Source organism: Pyxicephalus adspersus, chromosome Z (genome assembly GCF_032062135.1).
Source record: "Pyxicephalus adspersus chromosome Z, UCB_Pads_2.0, whole genome shotgun sequence".
In the NCBI taxonomy this organism is placed as follows: Eukaryota; Metazoa; Chordata; class Amphibia; order Anura; family Pyxicephalidae; genus Pyxicephalus; species Pyxicephalus adspersus.
The window spans coordinates 86,746,957-86,764,999 of NC_092871.1; the positions used below are offsets into that span (position 1 = coordinate 86,746,957).

General features: G+C 41.2%; 1 protein-coding gene across 2 annotated transcripts in view; it reads right to left on the reverse strand.

Annotated features, from left to right (window-relative positions):
* The window catches only part of LOC140344348 (disks large homolog 3), a 42,873-nt gene extending 25,127 nt beyond the window's left edge, over positions 1-17,746 (reverse strand). For both annotated transcript variants that reach the window (XM_072431442.1, XM_072431441.1), the window contains exons 1-3: positions 17,599-17,746; positions 8,906-9,062; positions 5,510-5,612 (exon numbers count right to left, since the gene is read on the reverse strand). In XM_072431442.1, the coding sequence (XP_072287543.1) occupies positions 5,510-5,612; positions 8,906-9,062; positions 17,599-17,624 (286 nt within the window). In that variant the 5' untranslated portion in view covers positions 17,625-17,746. The remainder of the gene's footprint in view (positions 1-5,509; positions 5,613-8,905; positions 9,063-17,598) is intronic.
* Between the last annotated feature and the right edge of the window lie 297 nt (positions 17,747-18,043).

An 18,043-nucleotide genomic window follows, 5' to 3' on the forward strand; every position in this document is an offset into this window, starting at 1 on the left:
CCTGTCATACCCTCTGATCTCCTCTCCTGCACATACTGCCCCTGTCATACCCTCTTATCTCCTCTCCTGCACATACTGCCCCTGTCATACCCTCTTATCTCCTCTCTTGTACATACTGCCCCTGGTCTTACCCTCTGATCTCCTCTCCTGCACATACTGCCCCTCGTCATACCCTCTGATCTCCTCTCCTGCACATACTGCCCCTGTCATACCCTCTGATCTCCTCTCTTGTACATACTGCCCCTGTCATACCCTCCTATCTCCTCTCCTGCACATACTGCCCCTGGTCATACCCTCTGATCTCCTCTCTTGTACATACTAACCCCTTTTTACCCACCTCCCCTGCACATACAACCCACTGCCCAACCCAACCCAACCCATTGCATTCTTCTCCTGCACATACCACTGCCCCCTGGTATACCCTATTGATCTCCTCTCTTGTACATAATGCCCCCCTGTCAAATCCATTACACCTATCTCCTGCACATACAGACTCCTGTTATACCCTTTGATCTCTTCTCCTCGTTCTCCCTGTTATACCCTCTGGGGGTTTGTCCAGGACATATTGCCCCCCACGCTCCTCTTTTGCACATTAATATGTAATAATGTAATCTAAAATAGAAAACATCATTTTAAAATATTCTCATAGTGATTTTGTGTGCCAGAATGACCAGATTTATTCCCCAATATGAATTACCTTCTACCATCCCAGGGAAATGAGCATGCAAAAAAAACAAATGTGACATTTACGCAGCGACAGTCCTAATATAAATGGCCACACAATATTCTGTTCCTGTAAGTATTTAACATGCAAAACAAATCACTAAATAGTCACAGGGTACAGGCGGTTTAGGTCACAATGCCCTGCACCCGATACATTCTATGTTCTAAATGTGGAATAAATGGCTCCATAATATTCAGCTTTATCTGTGCCAAAAACTAGCTGCTTTGCCTGTGAATTGTTTGCCATGAGGCCAAGAAAGAAATTAACAGCTCTACCTAACACCCAAAATGAGCAATAATGCAAAAATGGAAATTAGAAACTCCTTTGCATGGTCATAAGTTTGATTCTCAGATTCTGCACACTTTAAAACACTAGAAACATAACACTATCCTGAGATTTACAAAATCACACAAGTGGAATATTGACAAGCAGATGTGCAAACAACCAAAGCAGCCAATCAACAGTATTCCAGTCCACAGAAATAGCAAATGAATATTTACAATGGGTCAGCCAACCCTCCCCTTTGTCTCCAAACAAGACTGTACTTCCACTTTAAATACAAGGCTTTGTTTGCTAATAGTGTTAAGGAAGAGAAGAATGGGTGACAGGTGACCATATGGCCTCATAAATTCACTTCCACCCCTCCCACATTGAACAATACACAGCACAGGGTTTGCTATCTCTAAAATCAGTTTCATTGATTGTACAAAAAGGAAAAACTTGTTTGCTGTCCACTGCAAACAATCTTAAGGTATAATGAAATCCTCCTTACATAAATTACTCATTTATACTGTCCTTAAATCACAGTGACAATATGTGTTTTTTCCTAAAGAATTGGCATTTGAAACATACAATTTATCATCTTTATAAAATCATAGGACTTAATAAGATAGACATGGGGGGGGACATAGGCTACTCAAGATTCATTGCACGTTTTATAGGAAGTTCACTGGGAGAATAAGGAAGGATTGGTGTCCTTTGTATTATTATTATTATTATTATTATTAATAATAATAATAATAATAAACAGGATTTATATAGCGCCAACATATTACACAGCACTGTACATTAAATAGGGATTGCAAATGACAGACTAATACAGACAGTGACACAGGAGGAGAGGACCCTGCCCTGAAGAGCTTACAATCTAGTAGGTGGGGGAATTTCACACAATAGGATGGGAGATTTAGAAGATGTATTCTTCCATCTTCCCTCCATTCCCTGTAATTGAAGGGGAATTATACCCCCTCTCCAGTGCCCCATGTCTTCTACCCCCCCATCCGTTCCCTGTAATAGAGGAGGTATTACTCCCCCTCTCCTGTATCTTCTACCCCCCATCCGCTCCCTGTAATAGAAGAGATAATATACCCTCTGCGGTGTCCCATGTCCTCTCTTCCCTGTAATAAAAGAGGTATTATACCCCCCTCTCCGGTGTCCCATGTTTCCTAGCTGCCCTTTGTTCCCTGTAATAGAAGAGAAAATATACCCTCTGCGGTGTCCCATGTCCTCCCTTCCCTGTAATAAAAGAGGTATTATACCCCCCTCTCCGGTGTCCCATGTCTTCTAGCTGCCCTCTGTTCCTTGTAAAAGAAGTGGTATTATACCCCCCTCTACGGTGTTCTGTGTCTCCTACCTCCCATCTATTTCCTGTAATAAAAGAGGTAGTATACCCCCCTCTTAGGTATCCCGTGTCTCCTACCTTCCTTCTGTTCCCTGTAATTGAAAAGGGATTATACCCCCCTCTCCAGTCTCCCGGGTCTCCTATCTCCCCTCCGTTCCCTGTAATAGAAGAGGTATTATATCCCCCTCTTAGGTGTCCCGTGTCTCCTATCTCCACTCCATTTCCTGTAATAGAAGAGGTATTATATCCTCCTCTTCAGTGTCTGTATCTCCTACCTCCCATCTGTTCTTTGTAATAGAAGAGGTTATATACCCCCTCTCAGGTGTCTCGTACCTGCTCCCCATTCCCTGTAAAAGAATCGGCTTTGACCCTGCATCACTGCTTGGTCCTTTACTGACCTAAGGGTTGGAAGATGGAAGCAGGGTGCCTGGCAGGGAACATCACCATCCGACACTCCCGGGAGTTTAGAAAACTAAAGACTTTACTGCTGTTTGCAGCACTAACTGGAAGAAAGAACATAAGAGAGTATAATACCTTTCTTATTACAGGCAATGAAGGACAGGTAGGTGACACAGGACACAGGAGAGGGGGTATAATACCCACATACCCACAGGAAGCCATCATTAGCATTTTTTACAGACTTTTCTGGGTCATTTTAATTCTCATTTTTATGTCTTTCCAAAAAAAAAATACTACTTTCCTACTAGGATTTGTTTTTTTAACAAATTCTGATTCTTCTGAATGCGCAGGGCAGTGTCCACCCAGAATCTGTATCATGTTGTAGAATAGAGTTCCAGGAATATGTCACTCCATAATGGAAAGTATGCCAATCCAATAATGACAGGACTATGGAGAAACGGCCGGCTCTACAACTATTGGGGGTATCGTAGATTTAGGTTGGTCAGACACAGAATACAGCTCCGGCCACACAAACCATTGAGATGAAACCTATTATTTTCATATTTCAGGCTTTAAAATGGTTAAACCCTGTTTCCTGCTACAGCCAACAGCCCTGTTATTCTCTTTTTTCAGTTCTCATAAAGACATCTTATCATACCCGTCATGTCACAGACACACATTATACACCGCAGGCCAGGTCACCCTACATCCTTCAATAATCTGTAGAAAGCTTTGGCTGCTTCATGTTAGGTGAATTAATTCACTCCGATGACATAACATGCCCAATGGTGGAAGACTGATAGCTACATGTGAACATTTAAACACTTCTTTGCTGAAAGTTATTAAACTTGATATGATGAATTGACTATTCATTGATTGTCTCTAATGTTTTGCCATGGGATACTGTTAGCTGTTAAATCATTTGCTCTTCTATGGTCCAATCTAAGAGGAATATTGATGCTCAGATTGTGCCGTCTTGCATGTTAAGACAAATGGCATAATCTTTTATTGATGTTTTATTATTTTCTAAATAAAAGGTTTTTGTTACTTGATTTTATATATGTGCCAATTAAGTCCCCTTTTTTCTGCATATTTTGAATTGCTACAAACACTTCTTTGACCTGAAGGTCACAATAAAAGGTATTCAGCCATTAGATACCAGCAGCATTTTCTTAGATATTGACGTAACCATTTCAAAGTTCACAGTTATTGCATCACACTCACCTGGCTTAAAGGAGCCGTTTCCATTAATGTTGTTTACAGAAAATATGAGATTTACAGGTTGTAAATACCTCACAAGTAAAAAATGAGTGAGTACAAACGTTCCCCCAATTTCCCAGATATGACCCCTACAGAGCTGCATCATTTTGCTTTTCAGGAAACAGAGAAGGTGGAGCCTGACTACAATTCACATCAAACACTTCTACCCCTGACAGACACAGGTCACGTCTTTGTGCATGGGTGAGAATCCAGCGGGAGAGGTAAAAGGTGGAAAGGAGGACTCTGCTGTTGACTTACAAAGTCAAAATTTGCATATAGATAACAGCAGGAAAAGATCAAAGATGATATGCTTTGGGAATATAATTATTAGGCAAGGACTATGTGTATACAACAAGGCCAAACTTTTCTGAACACCTGACCATCATGGCTGTGTAAGTTCCTTGGACATCCAATTCAAAAACCAAATGTGATTGAATTCAGGACCTGGGGTCCTGGTAATTCTCCATCATACAAAGACTTTGCAGACAATTGGGCTCTTCCAGCCTTGTGGTCACAGTTTGGTGAAGACCCTTTTCTGTTACCCCATCACTGTGCCCCGGGGGACAAAGCCAGCTCCATAAAGACATGGGGTCACCAGTTTGGTGAGGAGGAACTCAAGTGTCCTGCACAGAGCCCTGACCTCAACCCTACTGAACATATTTGGGATGAATTGGAATGGTGAGCCAGGTCTTCTCATTTAACATCAGGACCTGGCCTCACCCATAGGGGGCAAATCCCCACCATCAGTACCTGACCTCACCGATGGGGGCAAAACCCCACCATCAGTACCTGACCTCACCAATAGGGGCAAAACCCCACCATCAGTACCTGACCTCACTAATGGGGGCAAATCCCCACCATCAGTATCTGACCTCATAAATAGGGGGTAAATCCCCACCATCAGTACCTGACCTCACCAATCGGGGCAAATCCCCACCATCAGTACCTGACCTCACCAATGGGTTCAAATCCCCATCATCAGTACCTGACCTCACCGATGGGGGCAAAACCCCACCAGGAGTATCTGACCTCATCAATAGGGGCAAATCCCCACCATCAGTACCTGACCTAACCAAAGGGGGCAAATTCCCTCAGAAACCTTTCAAATTCTTGGGGAAAGGCATCCCAGACACATGGAGGATGTTTTAACCTCCAGGAAGCCAACTCCAAACCTTTTGGCAACAAGGTGAAAGAGGTGTGATTGTCAGGTGATCAATCTTCTGGCCATAACATGGTTGGGGAATAGAAAATAATAAAATGTAATGTTCCAGTTTCAGGTGATTATTTTGCATTCAATATTCACATGCAGATGATAGCACATATCGTGTGAATTGTCCATTGAGCTGCAATGGCTTATATTTGACAATTTTCCTTACTGATAGCCCAGTAAATCTACATAATTTTATTAGAGGCTGATTCTCCAAACGGTGAAAACTAACTGAAGATAAAATCTCCTTTTACAAAACTGCAGGACCCCTAACCAGGAGACAGTTCATACATCTTACCTTCGGGCCGATACTGTGCTACAATTGTCACCGTCTGTCCAGCTCGCTTCAGTGCTGCTGCTGCTTGCTCATGTGTTGCACTGCGTAGATTTACTCCATTGACCTAAACCAGGTGATAAAGTCCAACATTACACAACAATACTACAATTTTTACAACTGTAACTTCATAAACCAGAAAAAGCTGACTTATATTCTATGGGAGGAAAACAGAACCTGTCCAGGAAGATTAGAAACAAATGAAAGAATAACATTCTTTGTGTCGGGTATACCTAGCTGGCCTATGTGATCTGAACAAATGTATTCCGGAAAAGTTTGATTTTTTTTACCTTAAGTGAATCTTTTTTTTTAAAAAAAGCTATGTAATTTCATAATCATTTTTACATCTGCAGTTTTCATTAAAATAATGATGATTCAGCCATGAGAGTTTTTTTGTTCAGGCATTTCTTGATATATGGTGACAACGTTCTGTCATTGTCTCTTAGTTATGCTTTGAGGTTGTCACCTGGAACATGTGCTTCCAAAGGAGACTAAAATCACCCTTGCTAAAACATAACATACAGGCGTGTGTCGTTGTCAGAAAGGCATCCTAAATGATGTGCAGGGGTTGCAGGAGATATTGCATAGAGAAAGGAAGTGGCGGAACAAGGCTGTGTTCCAAAAAAAAGTTCAATTAGAAAATGTTTTTAAATTGTTTACTTACTGTGCCCAGCGGCTTATATTAGCTAGTCCAATTTTTTACCGCTTGGGTTTATATCTGACCAAGTCACATACTATTAAAACTAAATATGGAAAACACCAACCAGAACCAGAATGTTTTTTCCCTGAAGGATTCTGTTATGACCAAAATCATCAATCTGTATCCAATATCATGCCAGCCGGATGACCTGGCCATAAGTACGGCCTGGTCGTACTTAACTCCCAACTAATACACATGGGCAGCCTACGTACTCTCTAGAAAATAGCAATACAGACATGTAAAAAATCAAGTGCGTCCAAAGGAAAATATAAACTTTATTGTTATATTTGAACCAGTAAATATTGGGTCTTCATTCATACCCTGACTGCTGATAAAGGGGATCTACTATAGAAAAACACCAAATCTACCTTTTCAACAAAAATATTAATAAATGCAATGTTGTGCTGTGGAAAAACTAAAGTGCACCCTTTTGTAGAAATGACTTCTTTAAGGTGTATTGTTAAAGTTCCCACCAGTGTTCGACATTTTTTTTACTGTTCCCCCATGTAAAATTTTTGATTTTGATGTTTCTTTAACTGCCAATCCCAGGGCTCCTCCAGAGGTTGCTGGGGTTTCCTTAAAGAATGAACAATTTGTGTCTCTAAGGTCAGTTTTTGGCCATTTTTTGGCTCTGTAAAGGTAACATTCTTCTTAATGGCCAGCAATGTAAGAGATATTCTTCTCACTGACCAATATAGTAATATACTGTGAGCTGTGGATATAATATATCCATAAGTATTATACAAGGGTTCCCCATGTTAAAAAGGTTGAAAAAGGCAGGCCTATCCTGTGCAACATTTCCATAAGACCTAGGTCAGGGCTTTAACTTGGCTAGTCCATAACTCTCCATTTTTTCCATATTAAACCATTCCTGGATGGATGTGTGAGTGTCCTTCTGTTCATATTGAACCAGTTGTAATATCCAGTTTCAGTTCATCTTAACTTTCACACAGATGGCCTCACATCCTCATCAAACACACTTTAATAGGCTGTAAAAGTTATGGTTGATTTGATGCCTGTAACCTGCTCAGACCTTGAAGCAACTTGAGGAAACTCTACTGTCTTATCCTGTTCTTGTAGACTTCTTGCAGCATCAAAAGTCAGCTCTTGGCCTGGATTTTCTGGACTATCCAGTCCCTGACAAATTATAGTCATTTCAAATCCACTTGGAGATTATTTTTCTTATGGTGGAACTATTGAGTTCAGATGATTTATGGATCCTAGACATCCACAACATTCATCTGTCCTTGATTTGATGACATCAATGGACAATCCTGAACCCCCATATCTGAGGATGATACAAGACCAGTTCCTCCAGCTTCTTCCTTAGCAAGTTCCTATTATTGGCTCCTGGTTTACATTGTGGTGGTAAATATAGAGGTGTACTTATTTTTCCACATGGCTAATCTGCATTTTCAACATGATTATGAGAATGAATACACCAGGTAAATGTTTTGTGTCAGTAGTTCATACATCTGTTAGGTCTGTTTGAATAGATATCTAATGTTTGTTTGTAAATGTTACTATTTTACATAATTGTATGTCATTACAAATAAAGAATATCAAAAGCCAAGGCTATTATTTGGATAGAGTAGGGAGGGATTACACTCCATGCCAGGTTTTTATTGCTGTTCCTTGTCCCAACCAAGAAGATTCACTCTCAGTTAGTTCTGGTGACTATTATCAATGGGACTCGGAGCAATGGGAAAATCCAAAATTTCGATTTGTCAACAGAACAAGAATAAAGTGGGAACATCCAAATAGCAATAACTCAATGATGACAATCTAATTTTGGAGAGATATCTTCCTGCTTTGTAGATAAGACAGGAAGTAAAGAGCAATCTCCCCCCTGGGGGTCATATTAAATATATTAGATAATAAAAAACCAGGCATGGATTTAACCCCCCTGTTTAAAATGGCTTTATACTCGGCATATTGCTGGAGACATTGCGGGGAGATAGGATCATTATCGCATGTTCTCTGGTTTTGTAAATCTCTCCGATCTTATTGGATTTTAATATTTCATTTGATTTTTGATATCACGCTTATACAAATCTCACCCACACCTGAATTGGTTATTCTGCATTTAGACAGTGGATTGTTCCCTACTCCTATCAGATCTATTAATATTCAAATTCTTTTATTGGCAAAATTGCATATTACCAAATTATGGAGAAGCACTCACATCCCTAATTATAATGATGTTATCGCGGACCTTAATCTTTGTTGTGCGTATGAAAAGACGATTGCTATCATAAACTCCAACTATGAAAAAATTTTTCTTAAATGGGTACTCTGGCTCCTTCATCCTTCCTGTAATATTTCCTGTTAATAGGTTATTTATAGTGGATACTGTATCTCAGCTGATTGTATATTTTTTGTATAGACAGGAGAGGTTGGTGCTCTATATGTTCAGACTTTTGTATTTCTATGTATATTGAATTTCCCTTTGTTTCTAGATACTCTTTATTTTCTTTTTCTTAAATGTTTGTTGGTTATTTTTTTGACTCTTTTATAATTTATGTATGTTTGTTTTATAAAACTCCCAAAAATTTCTAATAAATAATTATTGAACCATAAAATGGCTTTATATAGGTTTTAGTTGATGCCCCAACAATTCTGTATACAACTGAGGGTAAACAAGTCAAAATTCTACTCACGGACAGAATGCGGTCTCCACGGCGTAACTCTCCGCTGAGGTCTGCCGGTCCTCCAGCCAGAATAAAAGATACAAAAATTCCTTCTCCATCTTCCCCACCGACAATATTAAAGCCCAGTCCTGTAGATCCTTTGTGTAGGATGATCTTTCTCGGTTCCCTGGAGACACGACGAAAAGACATGTCTAGCACTTAGGTAGGTATAAATTAAAAAAAAAACACAGGATGACAAATGAAGATACAAATGAACAGTGAAAATTAGGAGAACATGAAAAAGAAAAGGTGTCAAAGCCAACAAGATCTGTCTCTGGCAGCTGGAGAGAAGAATCCTGAAGGACGTTAAAAAAAAAAATGACATCAGCAGAAAGGATGAAGTGTAGTGAGCATCAGCGGTAGGAATTAGATGGAATATGGTTACAGTGTAGCCGGTCTGACTGGTACTATCAAATGAAATCACCTTCTGATGAAACCCTATGAATAGTTTCAGGGCAGGAACCACTGCCGATTGCGACACAACCTAACACATGCCATAAAAATCTGCTCTCCAAAGATCTGCAGCTCTTATGGCCACTGGAGGAGACACTGAATTCCTTCTACATTGTCAATCATATCTTGAATCTTAGGCTTTATCTCTTAACCTGCAAATCAGTAACAATACCTATTGCTATGCAGGCACTCAACATTTCCTGTCCTCCAGGACAATGTGCAGAAAAGAAAACATGTAGGCAAGACCTTTCGTTGGCTAACCAAATATGTTTTTCAAAAACAGCTCCCTTCCTTGGTTAAATGCATGCTTAAAAAAGGAAACTTTTGGAAATTTGCACCTTAAGCACTGTGCATTTTTTTTTTAAATATTCAGGATAAGCTGAAGGTTTCTACTAGGTTCATTGGTACCTTGGATGTAGAAGAAGGTGGTAGACATTTGAAAGGTTTCCTGAAACCCAGAAAAATAACTAAATGCTGTGCACAGTACCCAAAAATAAATTTACTTTGCAAATGAAAGGTATTGCTTATATTTTTAATTTCCTACCGCTATCTATGGTCTGACATGGTACAACGCCCCACCACTCTTCTCGTATCTTCCTACCTTTTTCGGGTTGTCTTTAATGCCACTTGCCACTTTGGATGTGCAATGTTTGGTGCCCTCCGATACGACATAGACGAAGAAACATTCACCGTGAACATGAAGGCGGTTCTTAGATTATTCTGCTTTTTCCTCTCTTTATCCCTCTGCTCTTTGCTCTGACCCTTCTCTCAAGCCTTTCTCTGGTGACTTTTGCACCTTGTTAGTCCCTTACAATGGGTCGGTTGTCTTTCAGCTATGTTCTGCAATCACAGCTTTAGCTGGCCCCTCTGGTATCTCCCTTCAGCCTCTCTTCTCATCTGTACAGATTGAATTCTCAGCTGCCTTTCTGTTTAAACACTTATTTGCTTTCCATTTCCCACTGACACAGTCACACAAAACAAGCAGGGTGTTGCTAACACCTTTTTTTTATTTAACTTGTGTTTCACTGGTTTTAACCTTTTCCTTGGAGCTTTCGTGTTTAATAATGAGCGGTTCCAACAAGGCTTTCTTAATCCTCGTCGCCTTGAAAATGACAGCAGTGCCTTGAATAGGGCCATTATATTTCAGGTGTTTTGTCAGGGGCCAGGTGACATCTCAAGAACAACTCACAGTAATACCTGAGTTACAGGCTTCTGCTGAATAGTTCAGATTCCCATCATTCCAAAGAAGCTGATTGTCATCTAGTTACTGGCTGGGATTGATTGTGACACCAACTCACATGACGACCTGGTTCTTCCCAACATGCTGCTGTTTTATGAAGGGTTGGAATGACATTTGACTAATTTGTCACTTACAGCTCTCTCAGCACCTCCCTAGGTAATTAAACTCCACGTCATGCCTCCTTAAGACAGCTTTTGTTCCTTAGGAGTTTACTCTTTTTTTATTTCTTGCAAAGTGACTTCAACCTGCAAACTCAACACATTTTCTCTTGTCCCTGGCTCCATACTGTTCTCATTGTATGTCTCTGTATGTCTGCTCTCAATTTTCCCCACATTCTCGTCCTCCCCTCCCTTATCTTTTACATGATGAGTCAGACTGCGGATATTTTCATTTATCTGTGCCCAGTAACCTATCTGAAATATTTTGCACATTCTCAGTTAATAATAGGGTAGGAAGATGTTGATTACAACTGCTGTATTTGCTGGATAGTGATGTAGAAGTAAACTCAGACTGCAGGACATTTAGTTCCGAAAACAGTCAGTAATAAACAATTCCCTTTTTTTAAAAATGAAATCCTATTTTTACTTTCTGTTAATCTTTTTTTCCATTCCAGTGTTGATGTGGCTTCTTTGCTGCGGCTTTGTATCTAAGTTCGCTCCAGCAATGGTCACACAGCATTTTGCAAAGAGGGTTTCATGATGGTGACAACAGTAAACCTTGCCTGGTTAATTTGTGCTAAAATGGCCACTTATTGTCTCCATCAGAAGCCCGTAAGACAGGGTGGCAATGCAGACAGACAGTCTGTAAGTAATGTACAAAATGGTGGCTTCTCCAGCATCCAGCAAAAGCTGAACAAAATCATTACAAATGATTCATAAGGATCTATTATTTTTTTGGTTCTTTTTAGTTAGGATGCAGATTTAAAGCGGAAGTAAACTGGAAAAAAAAAACTAACTCACCTTCGAAGATCTGTTGATCCCTGGTTCTATTGGTTCCCATGTAGTCCCGGTATCCTCCTTGGTCCCATCCTTGGAAGCATTGGGTGCTGCCATCTTCTTTGCCCTTCCTCCAATGTCACCTAATCGAACTTCGCATGCGTGCATCTTATGTGTGAGATTTGCATCTTTTTTATCCCACTGAAGAAAAAGCTCCTCTGCGCTTTCATTCTGTCTTTATTGCCCAAAAAACTGTTTTGAATCTGCAGACCATGTAATATCACAATACATAGGAATATTTCAAATAATATTGCAGTTTGATCACATGCTATGTGGTGGATTTTTGAGTACGGAGACTTTAGACACGGCATGTGATACGCTATATGGTCAAAAAAGTATGTACCCCCATGGGGTTGCTTTATGGGAGGACAAACTGTGCAATTGCCCAGGGCATTAACTGATAGAATGGTAGAGGTCCTGAGAGATGGATATATTTGCCCGGGGTCCCATTTGTCTAAAACTATCCCCCTACTTAAAGATAGAGTTCAGTTGTGCCCAGTGAAGGTTCCTGGTAATCTTCCATTATAGACAATTGTGCTCTTCCAGCCTTGTGGTCACAGATTGGTGAAGACCCTTTTCTGTTCCTCCATGACTGTACCCCGGGGGTACAAAGCCAGCTCCATAAAGACATGGGGTCACCAGTTTGGTGTGGAGGAACTCGAGTGTCCTGCACAGAGCCCTGACCTCATCCCTACTGAACACCTTTGGGATGAATTGGAATAATGAGCCAGGTCTTCTCCAACATCAGAACCTGACCAAATCAATAGGGGGCAAATCCCCACCATCACTACCTGACTCCACAAATGGGGGAAAACTCCCACAGACACAACCCAAAATCTTGCAGAAAGTCTTACCAGAAGATTGGAGGGTATTAAAGATCCAAAAAAATCTATATATTGGCTATAGGGGAAGGGTGCAACGCAATAATAATTGTCCAGGTAAAGAATAGGATGTCCAACAATCATATAGGTATGAGGGGTCCACAGATATTTAGCCATATGTACTATATGTAATACAGCTTGAACTACCATCGTAATTACCGGCGGGGTCTGTACTAGAGAATGCTAATTATTATTATTTTTCCTTTTGTAAGCCTAATATTACATTCCCAGCATTCACCTAACTCTGTATCTATGAGTTTGTGGAACAGGTTTAACTGGAACTAGTAATAATATCTGTAAAGCTTATAAAAACCTAACAAAGCCTTCCTTCATGTTCAGTGAACCATTCTAATTGTACACCACAGCTACAGCCACAATTAAAGCACAAAAGCTTTCTTTTTACATTTAAAATGAAAAAAAAATCTTTATCGTAACGACCATAAAAGAATAAAACCATAAAGGCGGACATGTAAGCAGTTTACTTTTGGTATGTACAGAAACACGCGTGTACAAAGCCAGCTCCATAAAGACATGGGGTCACCAGTTTGGTGTGGAAGAACTGAAGTGTCCTGCAGAGAGCCCTGACCTCAACCCTACTGAACACCTTTGGATTGGTGAGCCAGTTCTTCCCATCCAACGTTATTGGGCACTAGTTTCCACACTCTCCTTGTGAAAACTCTTTTAAATGGCTCTGGGTTGGATGGGGGGGGGGTCCAAATCATTGGCCATGATGATGGGGTGGTGGAGCAACATTATATTATTGGCTGGGAGGCAGAGGGATCATGACCATGTTAATGACCTTGGGGTGGGGGTGGGGGGACAACTTCACAATAATGGCCATGAGGGATAGGAGAGGCAACACCATATTAATAGCCAAGAGAAGAAGGTGACAACATTATATTAAAGGGGATTGGGGCACAAGGCAACTCTATATTAATGGCCATGAAACAGATGGGACAACTCTATGTTGATAGCCAATGGAGTTAACACCATATTAGAGGTAATAGGGGTGTGAGGTGACTCCATATTATTGGCCATGAGGCAGAGGGGACAATGCCATATTGATGGCCAATGGAGAGGGGGTAACACCATATTAAAAGTATTAGGGGCGTGAGGCGACTCCATAATAATGGCCATGTGGTAGAGGGGACAGCTTCATCTTGATGGCCAATAGAGAGGGGGTTAGGCCCATATTAGAGGAAATGGGGGCGTAAGGTGACTCCATAATAATGGCCGTGAGGCAGAGGGGACAATGCCATATTGATGGCCAATGGAGAGTGGGTTAACATCATATTAAAGGTAATGGGGGCGTGAGGGGACTTCATATTAATTGCAATAAGGCAGAGGGGACAGCTCCATATGGATGGCCAATGGAGAGGGGGTTAAGGCAATATTAGGGGCAATGAGGGTGTGAGGTGACTCCAAAATAATGGCCGTTAGGTAGAGGGGACAGCTCCATGTTGATGGCGGATGGCGAGGGGTTAAGGCCATATTAGGGGCAATGAGGGCACGAGGTGACTCCATAATTATGGCCATGAGGTAGAGGGGACAGCTCCATATTAATCGCCAATGGAGAGGGGTTATCGCCATATAGAGGGCAATATGGGCGAGGCGACTCTATAATTATGGCCATGAGGTAAAGGGGACTGCTCCATATTGATGACCAATGAGGAGGGGTTAACACCATATTGAACGTAATAGGGTGAGGACTCCATAATAATGGCCATAAGGCAGAAGGGATGGCTTAATATGGATGGCCAATGGAGAGGGGTTAAGGCCATATTAGGGGCAATGAGGGCACGAGGTGACTCCATAATTATGGCCATGAGGTAGAGGGGACAGCTCCATATTAATGGCCAATGGAGAGAGGTTATCGCCATATAGAGGGCAATGTGGGTGAGGCGACTCCATAATAATAGCCATAAGACAGAGGGGACAGCTCCATATTGATGGCCAATGAAGAGGGGTTAACGCCATATTGAACGTAATAGGGTGAGGCGACTCCATAATAATGGCCATAAGGCAGAAGGGACGGCATAATATTGATGGCCAATGGATGGTAACAACATATTAGATGTCATGGTTTTGCAATAAGATGACCAAAAATGTCATATAGGTGAGATGGCCATGGGGTCCACAAACATTTGCCTGTATAATAAGGCCAGTTCTGTAATTTTTCCTTCAAAAAACATTTAGTAACAGTCACACAGATGGGACCTTATCCCCATTCTGCTCACACTGCACTCTCAGTCGCTCCCAAGGGAAGATTGGTCAGAAGCTCCAAGTCAGCAGATGTGTGTGTGTGGTGTGTCTGTGTGTTTATGTGTGTGTGGGGGGGAGATAAATTAAAGTCAATGTTGTTTTCTTACACACCTGCTTGTAGGTACACACAGCTACTTCTCCACCCACACGCAGATTTTATCTGATCCTATTCTTGGCTGTATCATTGAAGAATCACATTTTATGAATCCACAGTCCACTCTTTTAAAGACATATTTGACTGCTCAGGAGACGATGGAACTCTGCTGCCTCCATGTGTTTAGAGCTACATGCATACACTGGATTTTCATCATCCGATTGGGGAAAAAAAATCTGCTGTCCCCCAAGAGAACTAGCAATAAGCATCTGCAGTAGGAGCTACTCATCATTATTTTCTTAAAAAGCTGTGCAGCAAAAAAATTAAAAAATTAAAAAACAAAAGCAGGTAGGTGGATCAGTACTCTTGCTGGAATCTTGGGTTGTTTGTTTTTTTCCTACAAAATCTGTGTAGTAATCTATTGTGACACTGTGTATCAAAGACCAGTCACTGCTGCTCACTTTTCTTGTTCAGGGTGACCGGTCTTGTATCCACCCACCTCCTGTACTTGTGTGCAGACAGCCTGCAGTAAGCGGGTCCACTGGGCTCCTCCCACGGTTCTGCCGTTCTACAGCATTCTCATAATGTCACCACTATTTTTACAACATCATAAAATGGTTTGCAAAGTAATTTTGGGCACACAAAATGTATTTAAATATGTTGTGGCCATTAGGGATTGATATATATAAAAAGTTTTGAGTTCAGCTTTTTATGTAGGTTTGGTTGATTTGTAAAAGTTTGCACACGCAGAGTACAGACTATATCTGTATGCCTTTATCGATTATCATTATTTGCTTTACAAATAACTTAGACTTATCGAGGAAAAGATTCAAAGCCTGCGGGAGCCTAAAGTATGCATGCAATCCCTGTAATCCCTGCAAGAACATATATCTATTGCCTCTACAAGAATTCAGACATAACGCATACAGGTTTGGGGGAGAAGATTTAGGCAGAAGCCTCTTCATCTAGAAGACACAAACAGCCAGCTGAGCATACAAACTCTACATAGATATTGTCCCTGGTGAGCACCTTGGTATTGCTAGCAAGTCAGATTCCTAGGTGAGAGTTAATCGATACCAAAGAATGAGGACAGTAAACACTTTCACTCACCGTGCAGTGAAAGGTGCAGACTCCATTTGCTTCGGAACTCCTGTGTTTGTGCAGTGGGTGGTGAAGCCTGAAACTCTTTCGTTTTCTGTCACTTACCTGTTCAGACTTGCTGGCCAGGTAACCACAATCTCAGCAAAGTAATAATTTTACTTTTCAGCAGATACCAAATCTGGGGGAGTTGCCGCCAACTGAGAAGGTGGGGACCTGTAAAAACTCTGCTACTGTGCTGTTAAAGTGCAGTACTTCTTTTTATTTTTAGATAAAATGGGGAAACATTTATGCCCCAGTCAAGTTTTTGTTTGCTTCTGAGGCTCTGTTAGATTTCCCCTTGCTCAGGGTTCATGCACATTATGCATTGTGCTACCACACATCAATTGACAGGCAATGTTCATATAAAATATTCTGAATTGTCAGCCAATGCACTACAACATATTTGATGGAAAGGTAGCATTTTTTTCTACCATGCATCTGACTACATTGCACAAATTTCCCCCCTCGTTTGTGTTGTGTTGCTGTAAAATATAAATGATTTGTGGTGCACTGGGCATGTGCCACTTAAAAGCAAAGACTATGCAAACCATTAATAACAATGAGCTACACCAACACTTTCCATAACTGTGACCAATGCAAAGGGCAAATGGGACAGCTTATAGAAAACTGTGATTGCATGTCTGAAATTGGTTGGCACCACCTTGCAAAAAAATGGCTATGCAATGCAAAATTTTTGATTCAGTGAGCCCAAACTTTTACTGATAGTGGAACGGGTTATCAATTTATTAGCTTTTGTGATCCAAATGACTAGGTCAAGGGATATGCACTGCATCATAAGTTGTCTCTTATTTCTGGCAGGCAACCTGAAAATTTTTTACCCAAAACTTAAATCCCGACAAACTCGAGTGCAACCTCTCTTAATAACTGAGTTGGGGTGTCCCTAGTAAAGAGTCCTTATAATTCTCCTTCATACAAAGACAATTGTGCTTTTCCAGCCTTGTGGTCACAGATTGCTGAAGACCCTTTTCTGTTCCCTTGATGACTGTACTGCGGGGTACAAAGCCCCCTCCATAAAGACATGGGGTCACCAGTTTGGTGTGGAGGAACTCCAGTGTCCTGCCTGACCTGGGATGAAATGGATTGGTGAGCCAGGTTTTCTCATCCAATATCAATACCTGACCTCACCAATAGGTTGCAAATCCCCACTATCACTACCTGACCTCACCGATAGGGGCAAATCCCCACAGAAAAAGCCCAAAATCTTGTGGAATGTCTTCCATGAAGAGTGAAGGATGTTAAAGCCACAAAGGGGACAACGATTTACAAATGCCCATAAGAGGGCAACTCCATATTAATGACTATGGGGGGACAACTCCATATTATTGATATGGTGGTAATAACTCCATAGTAATGGTTATGGTGGGGTGGAGGACAGCTCTGTATAGACTGGCCATGGTTCTGGAATGGGATGCCCAACCAGCTCATATAGGTGTGATGGTCAGATGTCCACCAACTTTGGCTGTATGTTGTACCATCAGATGAATGCAGGATGTTGGGTGTCACATGATATCATGTACACAGCACAGTAAGAAAGTTATAGCATGTTGTCACCATCCGACATTACACACAATTCTCACCTAGTGAAGTCCTCTTCTCCCAACATGTGTCGAGGAACAGGGGAAAATCTAGATGGCGTGACTGAAGGGGGCTGGTATGGGGATTTGCTCTCCACGCTGCTCAGGTATCCACTCAGAGTGGAGTTATGGCTTATATGGTTATCAACAGTGAAAGCTGAAAAGTTAAGAAAAGATAAATCCGATGAGAGGAATGGTGATAGAATTCCACAACGTGGATAAAGACTAGTCTAGACACATGTGTTATCTATATCAGATATGCATTTGTAATGTGGACTGGGTCAGTACATTTTTTCTGACAGCGCTGGCTATATTTTGGATCCATGTGTGTATTACATTTAGCAATTTACACATAACACTATTTTATGAATAAAGACTGCAAGTGCAACCTTCATTTATATTTTAGAAATAGCAGGACCTGGCTATCTCACTGACAGCCTAGCTTTCC